We start from the raw sequence: 15,993 nt of genomic DNA on the forward strand, positions 1-15,993 counted from the left end.
AAAGCATAGAAAAACACCACAGTGCACAGGGGGTGAAAAACAGTTGTTTTAATGTTAAATCAGTTACAAGTGCAACTTTGATCATGTCCCACTGTTTAACAGCCTCAAATTGCAAATGCGGTAATGTCAACAATTTCATTCAACACCCCCAAGTCGGAATATACTTTCCCGTTGTAACTAATGGAGGAGTTTGGTTTTTGTTTTGTTTTTTTAAAATTGTAGTTTTCTAGATCACAAGACCCAGCGTTATACTTTTATTTGATGTGGAGAGGAGTTTCTAATGCACCTTTAATTTTAGGAAAAGAACGTGTATTAAGGTTTTAATGGTGTATAATACAACACAAGCTGCAGCATGAACTGAATTCTAAATGGGCAGTGATTCTGGGATGATGGAGAGTCGAATGTGCAGCCCAACTACTCACAGGCACAGTTCATAACTCATCACATGACAAACTACCTGTGTGTGTTTGTGTGTTTGTGTGTGTGTGTGTGTGTGTGTGTAACTTAAAACTGTTTAGGTTTACTACTCAACATCTCCACGATGTCATGTGCTACAATCAAACACTGGAGAGGAAAGTTGGTTAGTCCCAACGTTCGTTAGTAGAAAAAAAAATAAAAATAAAAATCAATAATTACTGTTATTTTTGATTGCTGCTATGCGGTCAGTCATTTGATTTTCAACACCAGGTCCACGCCAGCGTTACATGTGTTGTAGATGCCCACAACTGAGTGCATTCAGTCTCAGTAACTTCTGTGAGCAGCTACAGTATGAAAACTACAACTACTGATAAGTAAAGTACCGAGAAATGTTCATCTTAATGCCAGATCTTCTGCCAACAAGCGAATCTGTTTTTTATTTTCAGATTCATACTGTTCAAAAGTTGTTTGAAATACAGATAGTAACTTAGAATTTCACAAACTCCCTAGCTATTGTCGCAACACATATCCAGGCCAAAGACCAAAAAACATGTTAAATCCTAGTAATAGTTTAATAAAGAAACACACAAACATAAAAGCCTAAAAATGTCACACCTTATCAACTCCCACATTTAAGCCAGCAAAATAAAAAACACAAGTAAGGCAGCAGTAACCTTACCCCAAATAAAGACTAGAATTAATTAAATACGAGGTACAATTCTTTATGTTCAGCCTTTACCAATCCCATGGATGACTGACAGTGTCGTGACAAGTCCGTCAGGTATCTCTGAAGGGTCTTGTGTGAAATTATCAAATTTATCTAGCATGCGTTCACCGATATCAGGACAAATGAACCACTTTGAAGCACCCGCCCTCAAATTTACAACAAGGGGGAATCCGTGTTTGTAATTGTTTATGCCCAGCTGAAGCTCTGTCGTCTGCAAGGTTAAAACTCACCCGCTGAGGCATCACTTCCCAAAAATTCAACCCCTCCCTCCCCCCCGTGCATCCACCCTCCGGCCCCCCCTGCGTGTCCCTCTCGTTTCCCCCGCCCCCTCCCTCACTGTACAGCCTGCTCGTTGGCTGTGCTGCCCGAGTCCTGGGGCTTCATCACGTCAGGGAGCTCTGGGGGAGTGGAGAAAGACTCAACCCTCAGCTGCTCAAATGAATCATCTGAGAGAACGACAGAGACAGAGAGAGAGAGAGAGAAAGTGTCCACAGTAGAAAGGGGAGAGGAGAGACATAAAATATAAATCAGAGCTACTAAAGTTCAAAACAACTTGCTCAGCTCAGAGAGCAAAGAGTGGCTTGAAATGAAACGAGTGAGTGAACGGCACCACGACTACAAAACTAACTGAAAATGGGCTCATACGAGGTTGAATAAAAAGGTGAACTACTTACCACTCAGACGGAAAGCTAATCCCACCGTGGCTGGGGCCTGAGGTCGGGCTGTTTGATTTGTGAAGCCACAGTTTCCAAGAGTTTGACCGTCGTTCAGCATCACGTCATCCTGGGGGGCAAAAAAAAAAAAAAAACATTTCGAAAAGATAAGTAGTACTAGATTTTTACACAGATCATCAGAGACGGTGTTCACAGGGTGGGGACTCATCAATATCACACAATGCTCTCTATTGTGAAGACTACTGGTGTTCTCCTGAGCCAGCAAGTCTGTATTCGGTGTCAGTTACATTTAAAGCTAAATAAACCCGCAACAATTGGGTAAATTAAAAGGACGCAGCTTAAAAAGTAGCGTGTGTAATGTCTGATTTTTTGACACTGTTAAGGATGGGTAACATAGATTAAGTCATCTATCAACCATGTATGTGATTTTATGTCAATATATGTATAATATATACATGATATAATACATTTTTAGAATAATAATTGATAAATGTGTTAAATATTTAGACAATTATGTCTCTTTTTAATAATAAATCAACATTGCTTTGATGAAAATCGTATTAAAATCTAATATCACCATAAAGCTGTCCTGCTCATAGATTTGTAACATTACACACACAAGTATAATACAACTACAGATATTAAAAGAGATAGCTAACTCATAAACAGTATTAGCACAGCAAATAATGATCACTTTCATTATTGATTAATCCGCTGATTCCTTTTTTATGAATCATGAAATTTGCTAGTTTTGTCTGTTTAAAAACATACATATATTCACCTCACCGTCATATATGATAAAGAAAAACAGCAAACACACATTTGAGACGCTGAAACCAGAGAATATTTGGATTTTTTGTTTGAGTGATTAGTTATCAATAGTTGCGGATACATTTTCTGCTCATTCTAGCTATACATTGTCACACACTCTCCTCCATCAGACCGGGCTAAAACATGAATATAAAAGGTGCTGCTCAGGTGGGTATGAGCAACAATAACAACAAACCAAGGAGCTGTTCTCCGTACGTACGTGGTCATTACACTAATAAGACCACTAAAGAGTTTACAGGCAGCTCACATAAAGGAATAGGTTGAAGGTTTCAAGCAACAAATAATGACACAATAATTTTTCCAAGAATGGAATTTTATCACCAATAGATCCAAATGTTAAAACTTTCATGGTTGTTTATAAATAACTACATTTTAGCACATTCCCAAACATGTCTGAAAGATGTTCCAGGTAATTTTACCTTATAAAGCCTCTGATCTTCAGGTGGCCTCTTTAAAATGCCTTCCACAATGCGCTTCAGTTCGTAGACTGTGGTAGACTCTTTGGCATCTGTGAAGATGGTCGTCTTGTGACGTCGAATCATTAGAAACACATCCTGAAGTGAGATCGAAAGCACAGAGGGAAAGAGTGGAAATGAGACACGGCACGACTCCCAACAATATTCACGTGAGGAAAAACTTCATTAGTAAGCTGTTTTCTTAAAACACACAACTGTAAACATCTGCAGGCACATTTCAACCTGAAAGAACTCATTCATGGTGTGTTTTAACCAGATTCTTCAAAAAGAAGTAAGATTATGTTGCATTTGTAATAAAAAATCCCACACAAATAATTCCTAATCTACTCACAATTAAAGCAACAACATGTTGGTAAATGTAATCAACTACAGCAGAGTAACTTACTGAGGATGTTCCTGATACATCTGATAATGCAGACAAACACTAGGAGAGAGTCAGCCCAACCTCTGAGGCATTAAGATCCACTATAGTCTCACATTAACTGCTGGTAAAACTTAAAAGTAGTTAAATTAAGATTGCTTCTCGCTTTTGTACCAGCCAGGTTGCAAAACTCCAGGTTTACGTTTGGAGGAGAAGCTGGCGGTGACAGCTGGTGAGTCAGGTAGTTGATGAGTCGGGTTGGGTCTATAAAAGACACCAATCCGTCCACCAATCCGTCCACCAATCCGTCCACCAACCAGTTCACCAATCCGTCCACCGAGGTGTTTAAAGAGCCTCGGTGCGGCAGCTGCTGGCTAGCGTCATGACGAGCTAACGTTTAGCTGTCGTAGCTTCCCCCCCCTCACAAATAAACAGTAAATACACACCATGGGCTACATTTACTACACACAATGTGAGCTGGGAACCTGTCTAATGTTCAAGCAGCTCAAAAAAAACAACAACAAAAAGAGTTTCTTGGTGGATTGTAACGTTAGCCGGGGCTACAACTTTAGCTGGTTAGGCTTCTTCTTCTTCTTCTTTCTTTCGGCGGCCAGCTTGTGGCCATTTAATCAAAAAACAAAGTTTGTTAGTTGAGCTGTCACGTATCCAAAACAGAGTTAGTCCCTCCTCGGTTCAGCCTGGATCATTCCCCGCTGACCACGTTAACCACTTTTAGCTTCATCACCCTAAAACGTCCGGTCGGCTAGCGTGTGGGGGGCAAACGGTTAGCTAAACAAAGGCTTCTGACAGCGACACATTTTAACGATTTACAGGAAAATACCGCGACGAATTAAAACCGAGGTTTGTCGTTACATTTACTAAGAGCCGTGTCTGTTTTCCTCACTCACCATTTCTTGCGGTTGGTGGCAAACAGAGGAGAGAAAACACACAACCGCCTCCTCCTCTGCACAGCGACAACGGGGAGCTCACGGCTGACACCTCCGGAGACGACCGACAGGTGGCGATGGTAGCCGAACTCTCTTCTTCTCGTGATGTTTAATTCGCCGTCGGTTCTTCTTGGGGGGAGTGAACCTGCGTTATTTAAAATGACAGAATTATAATAATAATAATAATAATAATAATAATAATAATAATAAAGTTGATATAAATGTGTTTTATGAGACAGCAACCCATCAATAATAATAATAATGTGCAATTTGTGTTGTGCTGTTTGTGGATTCCTGCTGGTTTTTCTCTTGTACATGGTGTTTTTAATTATTTCACTACTACTACTGTTTTTTTACGGTGGCCCTGAGGTGCAAATCACAACGGCAAATCAGAAAACACAAACAAAGAGCAAAACGACTCAAAAATAGAAAACACAACGACAAATCAGAAAAACACGACACAAAAAGAGCAAACACAACACAAAAAGAGAAAAACACAACACAAAAAGATAAAACACAACGACAAATCAAAAACAACGGAAAACACAACACAAAAAGAGAAAACACGACACAAAAAGAGAAAACACAATACAAAAAGAGAAAACACAATACAAAAAAAACAAAAAGAGAAAACACAACACAAAAAGAGAAAACACGACACAAAAAGAGAAAACACAACACAAAAAGAGTAAAACACAACGACAAATCAGAAAATACAACGACAAATCAGAAAACACGACAAACAAAAAAAGAGAAAACACGACACAAAATCAGAAAACACAACACAAAAAGAGAAAAACACGACACGAACACAAAAAGAGAAAACACAACACAAAAAAGAAAAAACACAAACGACAAATCAGAAAACACAACACAAAAAGAGAAAAAACACGAAAACACACAAAAAGAGAAAACACAACACAAAAAGAGAAAAACACAATACAAAAAGAGAAAACACAACACAAAAAGAGAAAAAACACAAAAGAAAACACGACACAAAAAGAGAAAACACAACGACAAATCAGAAAACACAACACAAAAAAGAGAAAACACAAAAAAAAAAGAACACACAAAATCAGAAAACACAACACAAAAAGAGAAAACACAACACAAAAAGAGAAAACACAACGACAAATCAGAAAACACAACAACAAAAGAGAAAACACGACACAAAAAGAGAAAACACGACACAAAAAGAAAAAACACAACACAAAAAGAGAAAACACGACACAAAAAGAGGAAACACGACACAAAAAGAAAAACACAACGACAAATCAGAAAACACAACGACATTAACCAAATTGGAAAAGGTAGGTACCCTCGGGCGACATGAGTCGTCGCTGATTGGACAAAAGAACTGGTCCGTCCTTTGAACCGGAAACACAACATCGCCAGACCTATACATTCAAGTTGCCAAATCTGAAAATTCAAATCACTAAATAAGGAAAATATTGTATTAATACGTCCATGTTAATGTGGGATACCTACGAGAGGTAGAAACAGGGGTTCCAATAGTCCATATCGTTGTGTTTTCTCTTTTTGTGTTGTGTTTTCTCTTTTGTCGTTGTGATTTGCACCTCAGGGCCACCGCAGTACGTTTTTTTTGTTTTGTTTTATACTGTTCTTTTCTCTATCCACTTTGCTGCTGAAACATTACAATTTCCCCTTTGTGGGACAAATAAAGGAATATTTAATCTAATCTCTCTAATTTTCTGTCTGGAGAAGTGGGTGTACTCTTAATTTTATGCCCCCAATTTTTTAAAAACCAGCCAGTTCAGTAAAGATTAAAACCCCCCATGTATACCCTGCACTGCACCCCTGTATACCCACTTATTTATCAGTCATGTGGATCATTCAGTAGTGTTCTGTAAGCTATATTTCCAATTAGGTGCCTTAATTTGGGAAAAGTAGAAAAGAGAGAGTGTTCTGATTAGCTAATAGTTCTGGAAATTTGGATCTGAATCATGTCTTCACCTATTTACAGGACTGATAGGAAGGATGTAAGACTTTGGTAACACTTTATAATAAGGGTACAAATCTTCTTAGTATATGATTTGTACCCTTATTATAAAGTGTTACCAAAGACTCACAATTAAGGCACCTAATTGGGTTTCAAAATCTCAAAAAGTTGCAGCTGAAGATACCAGCACAATTTAACAAAGAAAGTATTTTATTATTTATTATTATTTACATTTTAATATTTTGGTTCCTCATGGAGTTTCATTCCTCCTTCAGACCCTGCTGTAGTACAGTTCTATAGGATCAAAGCCCAGTTAAAGACCTTCATCATGTCTCCCTCACTGGTGACATTTACAGGTGTTTCTTCACACTTTTACGCGGGAGGACTTTGTTTCCTCTCAGCCTGATAGCAGCTGTCACCACAGTGACCGAGACAGCTGAACTGACAGCAGCTGAGACATACCAATCAACCCAGGTGCCACAAGCTGCTTTAAGATGAGGGTTTGTTTGTTGTTTTTTCTATCATGTTGATGATGTTTCAACTTGATTGGCTGGTCGGTAAAAGCTTACAAACATACATAGACACACAGACACAATTGTCATAATAAATCGCTTTCTTGTATTGTTTCTGAAGACTATAACACTGTCATCTGTAAACAATGAGGCTCCAACTTGTCTTTGCATAATGTGAAATAGTCTGTGCAGATGAAACTCAGCTATGACAGGTGTGATTCTTATGCTGCAGATGCCCTACATACTGTGCTTACCACCAGTGTTGGGCTAGTTGCTCAAAAAAATTAATGTATTACTCATTACTCTTTTAAAAAGTGATATAATTACTTCACTTACTACTGTAATTAATTTCACTTTTCACATTTTTGTGTCTTATGAAGTGACTTAAAAAAAAAGGAGCATTTCCATCTTCCAAACTAGTTGTAACTGAATATTTTTTGGAGTAACTGTAATATTATTATTGAAAAGTATTAGTAATTACTTCAACAACTAGTTACTGGGAAAAGTAATATTATTACTAGTAAAGAGTTACTGCCCAACACTCATATGTAAATACATGAGTATTTTTGTAGTCCCACATTACAAGGTGTAATCAGAACAGTTCATATTCGAAGTTTATTGACATGTTTTACATTTTATAGACATAAAATAACAACAAACAATCAGGCACAGCAGACTCAAATGCTTGTTCGGACTACAGCTGACTTACAGTCGCTTAGGAGAGACCACATTGACGAATCCAATGTTATATCAGACTCACAAGGCTCAAGCTCAAACTACCCCTCTGGTTCCAGCATTTTAAAGACAATTCATTGTTCATTGTTCAGTGCCGTTAATAAAACATTACATTACTTTTGATTGAACAGATTGAAAGTGACGTTGAGTCCTCAGAGAGTGGATGACGCTGTAGAAATGTGCAGTTTCAGTCGTCACACGGGTCCAACTATCAGGGTTTACCACGTTCTCCACTGTGGCCACGAAGTACAGCAGAACACCGGCACTTGTCAATGGCAGTCCTTCACAAGGTCTCCATAATACTTCCTTCCTGGTTTGTTAGTAAAAACCGAGCCCAGTTTGATTTCTACATCAATTGACCTGAAAAGTAATAATACTGAGTGAGAGTTGTACATCACTGACCAAAATGTAAAGACATTCCACAAATTCCATGACCCCAGAAAAATGTAGAATATTATATTAACGTATTGTTTGTACTCGCACACAAAAAATAAATAAATTCAACTCACCAAACAAACTTTGAATCTCTATCTAATCACGAAAACACTCTCTCGGATCTTGGAATAAGTATACTGTGGAACAGAGAGAACAACTGTCATTTTACAGTTTATATAAAACAAAATCTTATCGATATTAAAATGTGTAATAGCTACACTTACATTCAGTCCTCTGGGGGATTGGGCAGGCTCCAGTCCCTTACAGCAGAGCACAGAAAAGGGCCTTTCCTTAGTCTTTGAATGCTCTTTGAAACACAGGCTGAAAACCTTAGCGGGCAGGTAGACATCCCAGTCAGCTGCATGCTCCTCTATTAGATCACTTACCATCCTGTTGGGGAGCAATGTGAAAACATTAGTATGTAAGCAAGCAGTTACAGTGTCCTTAAAGCATTCATCAGTTCATCACACCAATGCAGTATCGTATAAATGAGAATGAATACTGTCTGGTATTTTGATTGTTGCAATTGAGATATAGCTTAAATGTGTCCTTGTAGGCTGCATTGCATAGGATACATATATAATAAATGCTTCTGTGTGGGCCACGATGTCCACATTACATTACTGACAAGAGGGTCTCAATTTAAAAAAACATCAGAGCAGAAAGACTACAGGCAAGAGATGGAGCCTGCCAATCATCTCAAAGTGCACATGTTACCACATTATTAGATTATAGTACCTGTCAATCAGCTGCTGTGTGATCAGATCTGCAGTGCCCGTCTGCTGATGATAGACGACAAGAGCGACGGCGACCTTCAACTGATCTTTCAGTTCTCTGTTGATCTAGCATGAAGATACATTTACACAATACAATGTGTGAGACACAATATTACACAAATACTTTATTAAAATGTTCACATATATGCCCATATCAGTGACCTCTAGTGATATCTAGAGTCACATGAACTCTGATATGACTGTTCACACCGAGGTCACACTGAAAAACATCCGATCTGTATCTGATAGATCCTCCTAAATGTTACAAACTGGACCTTTAAGCTTTCTATAACAAAGCACTCACTTTGTGGACAATGTCGTGAGGCAGTCGGGAGAGGATCCTGAGCGGGTATCCAAAGTGGGCGATGACGTCCACGATGTGCTTCGCCACATGTGAAGGGAGGCACGACTGCATAGGCACAGCTTCCACCCACTTGGAGTAGTAGTCTGTCACAGTCAAAACGTATTTGTGTCCGTTCAGTGTTTGGGGCAGCGGCCCTCTGACATCCAGACCAAGCCACTGCCACGGCTCTTTCACCTGCCATCACAGCATGACGTCATCCAGAAATACAGTGTGATTGCAGTAACAATGCCATGAATCACTTTAGTTTGTATTTAATGTAATGTCAGGTAGTCGTGTTGTAACGTACCTCTATCACGTTCTCAGGATCTTCACCTTCTTTCTGTTAAAAAATTACAGAAGAGCATTAAAATACTTTATGATACAGTATAAAGGGCAAAATGTTGTAGTTTAAAATCATGACGATCACTTACACTCACATTATCATCTGGAGCCCACTGAATATCCTGTTAGTACATGTGAAAAATACAACAAATGAAAACATTATTAATATGAAATAAGAGTATTTGATTTGCCTTATGTCGTACCACAATTCCTATAAATAATGAGATCACAAAGTAATCAAAACAGTGATTAGTAGTAATACCATTTACCTGAGGTACACAGTAATCTCCATGGAAGAAATGTGGAAAAGACTCGATCTTCATCAGACCTTCGTCTACTATAATCCTCCATTTCTCTGATTTTTTGGGGTCTTTGTCTCTGAACGTAAAGCAGAAAAGGATAACAAATTAAAAAGGAAACAATCCAAATAGGTAAAAACCAAACACTAAACACCTAATCCAGGAATTCAGGTTCAACCTTTAGCTGAAACTGCTGTTCACAGATTCTAATGCAAACTGAACCCACACACACACACACTTAAGACAAAGACATCAGGTGCAATTTGTGGTTCATTATCTCGACCGAGGACACTTTGATTGAACCAGTAACCCTCCGATTACAAGACGACTCGCTCTGCCACCTGAGCCAGTCACATACCTGGCAGGCTCCTCTTCTGTCGGTCTGGACTCTTTGTTCTGGACGCTTCGCTTTGCTGTGGCAGGAGGGGTGGTTGGAGGCTGAGCTGGACTCGTCTGCGAGGCTTTAACAGCAGGCGGCTGGGTTCACAATACGAGGGAAAAAACACACACTGGGGTCAGAAGAGTGTGGTACTGATTGTGGTTGTAATTATTTTATCTTTTAACCCAAAATCCAAGAAAGCTCCATTTGAGCAAACAATGTTTTATAAGAAAATGGACCGAAAAGCTTAATAAATGTGTCAATGTGTGCTCTCACCTTGTGTCTCTTACTTCTTGGGTTGATGGAAGCCTACATCAGGGGAACAGTGACAGTAATTGAGATCTTTATTTCAGAAAATGATTTAAGGTTTTAGAGTTTTTTTTTATCTTTCAATGATCCACTGACGTCGAGTAACTACATACAGACCTTTCTTTTCTGTGTGTTGTCAGCGGATGAAAATATGGTGGGGACTGCGTCTTCTCGGAGTTTCACACATTTTCCACTTCTGTCAATGTACTGTTCCTCAAAATGATTGATGCACAGCACAGAGAAGCGAGATGGGGTCCAGTCCTTCCACTTCATGTTGACAAGCCACTTCTTCAGCTTTCGGGGATTGAACAAGGGAAACCTGCAAACAACACAACTCATTAAAACAACACTGAACTCCATTTAAAAGTCACTTTTACCTGCAAGATCTCTTCATGGTAAAACATTATTTAAAGGGTTTTTAACTTGAATCGATTTTTAAAAGTAGCTGCAGATTAATTAACTTTCTGTCGATTAGGTTGAGTGCTTATCCTGTTATCTTGTTCGCAGTTATTTAAAAACGTCGACACAAGCTGGAAAAACGTAAAAAAAACCAGCAAAAAGTGGATAAATACGATTATGTGATATTAATGTTTATGTTAGCAAATAGCTAGCTATTTCTCGCTTATCTTTTTAGAGGAAAAAACGGTCAATACTCACTTAAAAAACTTCACATCTGAATCGCTGGAGGTCTCGCAGTTGTAGGCGCATTTATATCTTCCCATTTTGGACACAATTTGGTTAAATTTGGGGGCCAAAGTGATTGTTTTGCTGCAGTTGTTTAAGCGACAGTTTGTAATACCAGCTCAGCATCCGGTTACAGATTTCAAAATAAGAGCCTCACAAACGCTTCGAAAGCCGTTGGAGAAAAAAGCCGTTGACATTTTAAAAAGGTGTATATAATGTTTGGTGTTATGTTTTTACGCTGTTATTGTAATATAAAACAGTATTGCTTTATGTTCTCTGCTTTTTGCGGTGTTTAATTTCCGCTGTTTCTCTTACAAAATGTTGCTAACTTGACCGAGTTTCTTCTTCTTCTTCTTCGCGGTGTGTTTTAGTTGCGGATGAGTGCCCTCTAGCGCCCCCTTACGGATAAAAGACAGAAGAAGAGTCAGATATTCTTTATTTACATATTAATGCAAAAACAAAAAAAAGTTCAATTAATATTTTCTCACTGAGCCTCTAAATTTAATATACATGTAAAAATAAAAACATTCCCGTACAAATATTGATTTTTTTTTTATTTTTATCTTGTATCAAACCCACTGAGATTTGACCACAGAATGAATCAAACAAGGGATACTTAAAAATGTCACCGTTTAATTAATATGAAAAATATAAAGGATGCAAAATGGCAGCAGATGACAGCTCAGCTGCTTTTTGTTTTCCACTCGACCCTCCACTCATCCCAGTCCAGTAGAGTTCGTTTCATGTCCCATCCTGCAGCTTCCACGCCTGGAAATTATATTAGAGAATCATGTTTCTTTAGGTAAAAATACAAAGTTTTGTAGATTAAAACTGTTTTGTGGGTGCTCACCTTTGAGAAATGGATTGAAAATTGTGTCCATCACTTTGTGACTCTCATGTACCATTTCCCAGTGACCTTTAAAAAAATAAAAATAAAAGTGTGTACCACGTAGAACAGACAAAGCACCTCTATTAATGTAAAGTAAAGAAATGAATGGAGGTAAAGGCTCACTGGAAGTTGGAGTCAACATGCTGCTGAGCCACACAGCTTGGCACATTGCTCTGATTTCATCATGTACTGATGCTTCTGGTCCCAAACAAACACATACGCAGCCTGAGAGCAACACAGATGAGTTAAAGAAAACATTCAGAGTGTGTTGTATGGCTCTTAAACACACTGCCGTCCTGCGGAGGACAAGATTACATACCATTTCGTACTCCTAATAGGAAAGGCATGTTGTTGTTCTTCAAAGCCAAATTAAGTTCCTCTGGGCTTCAAAATAAGCAAAATTATATGATGAACTGTGTTTAACTTTTATTGTGTGTAATTTTTCATCGTATACACAAAACTGGTGCATGAAATTACCTTTGTACAACCTCCTGTAGCCTCACTCCAAGTCTGATTGGCACCGTTTTTCTAAACTCTGGGGGGGAAAAAAAGAAGAATCCATAATTTTTAAACCACAAAATTAACATTTTACTATTTCTCGATGCTGCCAGAATTGGCTACGAACAGTCAAGAGAATATCAGTAAGTTCCCGACTCTTACCGAAGAAAACCGGTTCTCTCTGATTGGCCTCTAGCGGACTCAGGATCCGTCTGTCTCCCAGGTACTGCTGCAGCACGATCGAAAGCCGCGCCTCGTTGAAGGTTTCCATGACAACCGAACGCACAGCCTTGTAGTTGGCAAAGAGGTGGAGGATGGTGAAGAGGAAGAAGAGGCTGAGAGTCAGTCTGAGGGGCAGAAAGAGGAGAGAGAGAGAGAGAGGGAATGCAGGTAGCTGACGTAAAGAGATCCGACTGTCCCTGGGTTAGATTCATACGGTGTACGTTGTATACGACAGCACTTACACTGGATTATCAGTGACGAGGGGAATGAGTACCAGACTGATCAGCAGTCCCGCCAGATTCACTAAAGTTTCCTGTGGGAAACAAAAGACATGAAGACGAGACAAGAATGAAATTCAGACTCTTGGCTTTGATGATTTTACAGATTTTTATAAAGACTTATTATCAGGGTAAACTCTTGCAGTTCAAACAGCTGTCAATAGGCCTTTTTAGTGAAGACACTTAGACATGTCCCAGTAGGGAAAGGCGCAGGTGTAAATGATAAAACCAATGATGGCTGAATTCCATTTAGCTGCTTCAGTTTGAGGGTCCTGGTATTGTGCATGCCGACACACTGTCACTTAACAGAACAGAGCCATTGTTAATATTACTAGTACTATGTCTGCTGGGAAAAGGTGAAGGATATACGCCTCTGCACACTCTGTTCACTGCGGTTTGCTCCACAACAGACAGTCTGACGGAAATACGAGTCACAGGTCAAGAAATATACGAAACGGTACCTGACTCCCGTCTTTGGCAGAGATGTCGGCCATGTTGTCTCTGCGAGCCTGATGAACAGTCAGAGCAGCTCTGGTCGCGCCGCCTGCCACTCCAACAATGGACTGGAGAAGACAAACACACAACAGACCTGTTTCACAGCATGAAATAGTAGGGTAAATACAGGTGTAAAACCAACAATTCAACTTACAATTAGCAATAAATACCTAGTAGAAGAATACATTTGTTAGATAATTTATTTAGTTTATTCCCAAGTCTAGGAACCAGGCAGTATAATGTGTTAAAAAAGGCTAAACTTAAGGTTCACATACTACTGATTTACCTCTGGGAATAACAAATTAAGTGACCTTTTTGAGTGAGTTTTAAAATTTGCATCACAGTTTTTTTTTATTCACCTTGAATATCCCCGCAGTACACACAATCAGGGTGAAGAAAGCAGGAAAGTATGGAGCTAATATTTCCATGAACATGGCAGTGTCGTTGAGAACATCAGCAAAAAGTCTGGCAAGAGATTAAATAGAAGCACTTTAGTACATTAAATGGGGTTCATGAGAACGACTAGAATGAGCCTCTAACACCATTTATACCTCCATTTCTTGGCCTCAGAGTCCAGTTTAGTCCTGGAACAAAGACAACAAACTGATCATAAAGAGGAATTTACCACCAGTGAAAGAGGATAAATACTAAATAACTACTATAGTATTGGACACACGCACACATACATATATATACATATATATATATGAGCCTACCCTTTCTGCCAAGCGAACAGGATTCTTCCCAGCATGCCAGTTCCATCTGCAGGAGGAAACACGAGCTTTGCACTCATCATGCAAGAGTAATGGAAATGTTATGGTATATTTTAAAAAAAAGGGGGTTTACCTCTTAGCAGCCAGGTGATTGTGGCCGCTGCTACTGTCGCCTCTTGGTTTCCGACACCGACTCCTTTGAGAGAGGCCTGAGTGGCTAAAGTCCCTGACAGAGAGCTGGAGAAAGCCTGAGAGAGAGAGAGAGAGAGAGAGAGAGAGAGAGAGAGGGAGAGAGAGAGAGAGAGAGGGTTTAGATCTGATGGTGATGGTAATGGTCTCACTGGTTTCTCTTCCTTTTACTGTACCTGCAAGGTGTCCCAAAACTGGTACTGCAGGTAGTCCTTACTGACGCTCTCTGGGTAGCCTTGAGGCAGAAAGACACTCTGAAATAAGATGTCAAACTGTGAGCCTGAGGGTGTGTGTGTGTGTGTGTGTGTGTGTGTGTGTGTGTGTGAACAAAAGTGTGACTATAAAGAAAATAAGAAAGAAAAAGTTGTAAAATCCTTACTTTAAAAACTCCAACAATAGAGTTTCCTCTCGATTCACCTTCACTCCCATCTCTTCTCCTCTCCATCACTCCATCCTTGCCTAAATACTTCCAGGACTCTGCACTGCCATATCTCTCTGTGGCCACAACCAGACCTCTTTCTTCCTCCATTTATACAACCAGGAGGGGGGGGGGGTCACTAAACTAACAAACGGAATAATAATGCAGGCTGAAATGCAGAGGAAAGTATTTAATTAAAGTCAATTTTACCCAGAATACCATAAAACGAGCACAGCCGACGTGTCGTCCTCTCCTGTCGTGTTTCTCTTTGCAGCACTTCCTTGTTTACACCCGCCTCAGAGTTTAGAGGCTCCTCATTGGTGGATTGGGAGTTTGGGGCGGGGCTTCGATTAACCACCAATAAACCACCAATATACAATACTGCTACCTACAGCTACAGATAATAAAAGACACATTAGGTCTATTGAGTTAATCTCAGTTGCACTTTCAGTCAGGTGCCAAGTCAAACAGAGATTAAAAAACACGACATTTTAAAATAAAAGTGCACAAACAAGAACGGGAGAGGAAGAGATTTAAACAGATAAACAACAACACTAAAATAGAAATAATCCATGCAGGTTGTTAATATTTGCTTATTAGTACACAAAGTGCAGCAGAGGCTGATGGGGGTGTCATTATTTTATTATATTGTTTTAGTATTTGGTCTTAAACCAAAGTTTTGGACATTATAATGTTAACCTGATGGTAGTGCTAAATGAAATTAATTTCACAGCAATCCATCTCAAATCAACTCAACTTTATTTATATAGCATGCTATATAAATATATATATATAGCATATACTGTATACATATGCTTCACATAGCAGAAAACATTATGAACAAACATGAACTGTGTAAGGTAAAAAAAAAAAAAAAAGAATACTATAAAAACAATAAAATGTAAAACAACAAAATAACAAGATTAAAACCTAAAAACTAACATTACATTGGGGAGGTTTTAGAGCCTATTAGTCATTTAAATGATGGTCCAGCTGCTCCTGAACCTGGATGTTAAGGATGCTCCTCTACCTCCTGCTGATAGCTGACACGAGTCAAGGACCCTCTTTGAGCATCTTGTTGTTG

General features: G+C 39.1%; 3 protein-coding genes across 5 annotated transcripts; all 3 read right to left on the minus strand.

Moving 5' to 3' along the window:
* Positions 1 to 33: 33 nt before the first annotated feature.
* elob (elongin B) lies at positions 34 to 4,543 on the minus strand. The gene is made up of 4 exons (XM_051387535.1): positions 4,395 to 4,543; positions 3,069 to 3,203; positions 1,819 to 1,927; positions 34 to 1,590 (listed from the first exon to the last, which is right to left on the minus strand). The coding sequence occupies exons 1-4, from the start codon at positions 4,395 to 4,397 to the stop codon at positions 1,478 to 1,480; spliced, it is 360 nt and encodes a 119-aa protein (XP_051243495.1). The 5' UTR covers positions 4,398 to 4,543; the 3' UTR covers positions 34 to 1,477.
* A 2,963-nt stretch (positions 4,544 to 7,506) lies between these two features.
* zgc:153292 (uncharacterized protein LOC100003014 homolog) lies at positions 7,507 to 11,534 on the minus strand. Of its 2 annotated transcripts, none has more exons than XM_051387278.1 (12): positions 11,181 to 11,534; positions 10,641 to 10,842; positions 10,491 to 10,523; positions 10,194 to 10,312; positions 9,806 to 9,914; positions 9,632 to 9,658; positions 9,502 to 9,534; positions 9,156 to 9,389; positions 8,814 to 8,917; positions 8,300 to 8,465; positions 8,150 to 8,212; positions 7,507 to 8,000 (listed from the first exon to the last, which is right to left on the minus strand). In XM_051387278.1, the coding sequence occupies exons 1-11, from the start codon at positions 11,243 to 11,245 to the stop codon at positions 8,168 to 8,170; spliced, it is 1,137 nt and encodes a 378-aa protein (XP_051243238.1). In that variant the 5' UTR covers positions 11,246 to 11,534; the 3' UTR covers positions 7,507 to 8,000; positions 8,150 to 8,167. The 2 variants fall into 2 exon arrangements, with proteins under 2 accessions (XP_051243238.1, XP_051243237.1); XM_051387277.1 differs by having other exon boundaries at positions 9,626 to 9,658.
* Positions 11,535 to 11,626: 92 nt separating this feature from the next.
* rusf1 (RUS family member 1) lies at positions 11,627 to 15,202 on the minus strand. Of its 2 annotated transcripts, XM_051387271.1 has the most exons (14): positions 14,871 to 15,201; positions 14,668 to 14,745; positions 14,436 to 14,550; positions 14,306 to 14,351; positions 14,141 to 14,173; positions 13,949 to 14,054; positions 13,556 to 13,657; positions 13,059 to 13,129; positions 12,757 to 12,941; positions 12,574 to 12,631; positions 12,416 to 12,480; positions 12,220 to 12,321; positions 12,058 to 12,123; positions 11,627 to 11,975 (listed from the first exon to the last, which is right to left on the minus strand). In XM_051387271.1, the coding sequence occupies exons 1-14, from the start codon at positions 15,018 to 15,020 to the stop codon at positions 11,890 to 11,892; spliced, it is 1,263 nt and encodes a 420-aa protein (XP_051243231.1). In that variant the 5' UTR covers positions 15,021 to 15,201; the 3' UTR covers positions 11,627 to 11,889. The 2 variants fall into 2 exon arrangements, with proteins under 2 accessions (XP_051243231.1, XP_051243230.1); XM_051387270.1 differs by having other exon boundaries at positions 12,058 to 12,321; positions 14,871 to 15,202.
* Positions 15,203 to 15,993: the final 791 nt, after the last annotated feature.

This window comes from Dicentrarchus labrax, unplaced genomic scaffold, assembly GCF_905237075.1.
Source record: "Dicentrarchus labrax unplaced genomic scaffold, dlabrax2021, whole genome shotgun sequence".
Classification (NCBI taxonomy): Eukaryota; Metazoa; Chordata; class Actinopteri; family Moronidae; genus Dicentrarchus; species Dicentrarchus labrax.

Excerpts from the sequence above, each read along its gene's own strand:
- elob (XM_051387535.1), bottom strand. Across the intron at positions 1,928-3,068 it reads AAGATCAGAGGCTTTATAAG|GATGACGTGATGCTGAACGA; the intron begins GTAAAATTACCT and ends TTTGCCCCCCAG. Across the intron at positions 1,591-1,818 it reads ATTAGCTTTCCGTCTGAGTG|ATGATTCATTTGAGCAGCTG; the intron begins GTAAGTAGTTCA and ends TCGTTCTCTCAG.
- zgc:153292 (XM_051387277.1), bottom strand. The coding sequence starts at position 11,245 with ATGGGAAGATATAAATGCGCCTACAACTGCGAGACCTCCAGCGATTCA. Across the intron at positions 10,843-11,180 it reads TCAGATGTGAAGTTTTTTAA|GTTTCCCTTGTTCAATCCCC; the intron begins GTGAGTATTGAC and ends TGTTGTTTGCAG. Across the intron at positions 10,313-10,490 it reads CAAGAAGTAAGAGACACAAG|CCGCCTGCTGTTAAAGCCTC; the intron begins GTGAGAGCACAC and ends TTGTGAACCCAG.
- rusf1 (XM_051387270.1), bottom strand. The coding sequence starts at position 15,020 with ATGGAGGAAGAAAGAGGTCTGGTTGTGGCCACAGAGAGATATGGCAGT. Across the intron at positions 13,658-13,948 it reads GTACTGCGGGGATATTCAAG|TCCATTGTTGGAGTGGCAGG; the intron begins GTGAATAAAAAA and ends TGTCTTCTCCAG. Across the intron at positions 11,976-12,057 it reads TTTCAATCCATTTCTCAAAG|GCGTGGAAGCTGCAGGATGG; the intron begins GTGAGCACCCAC and ends TATAATTTCCAG.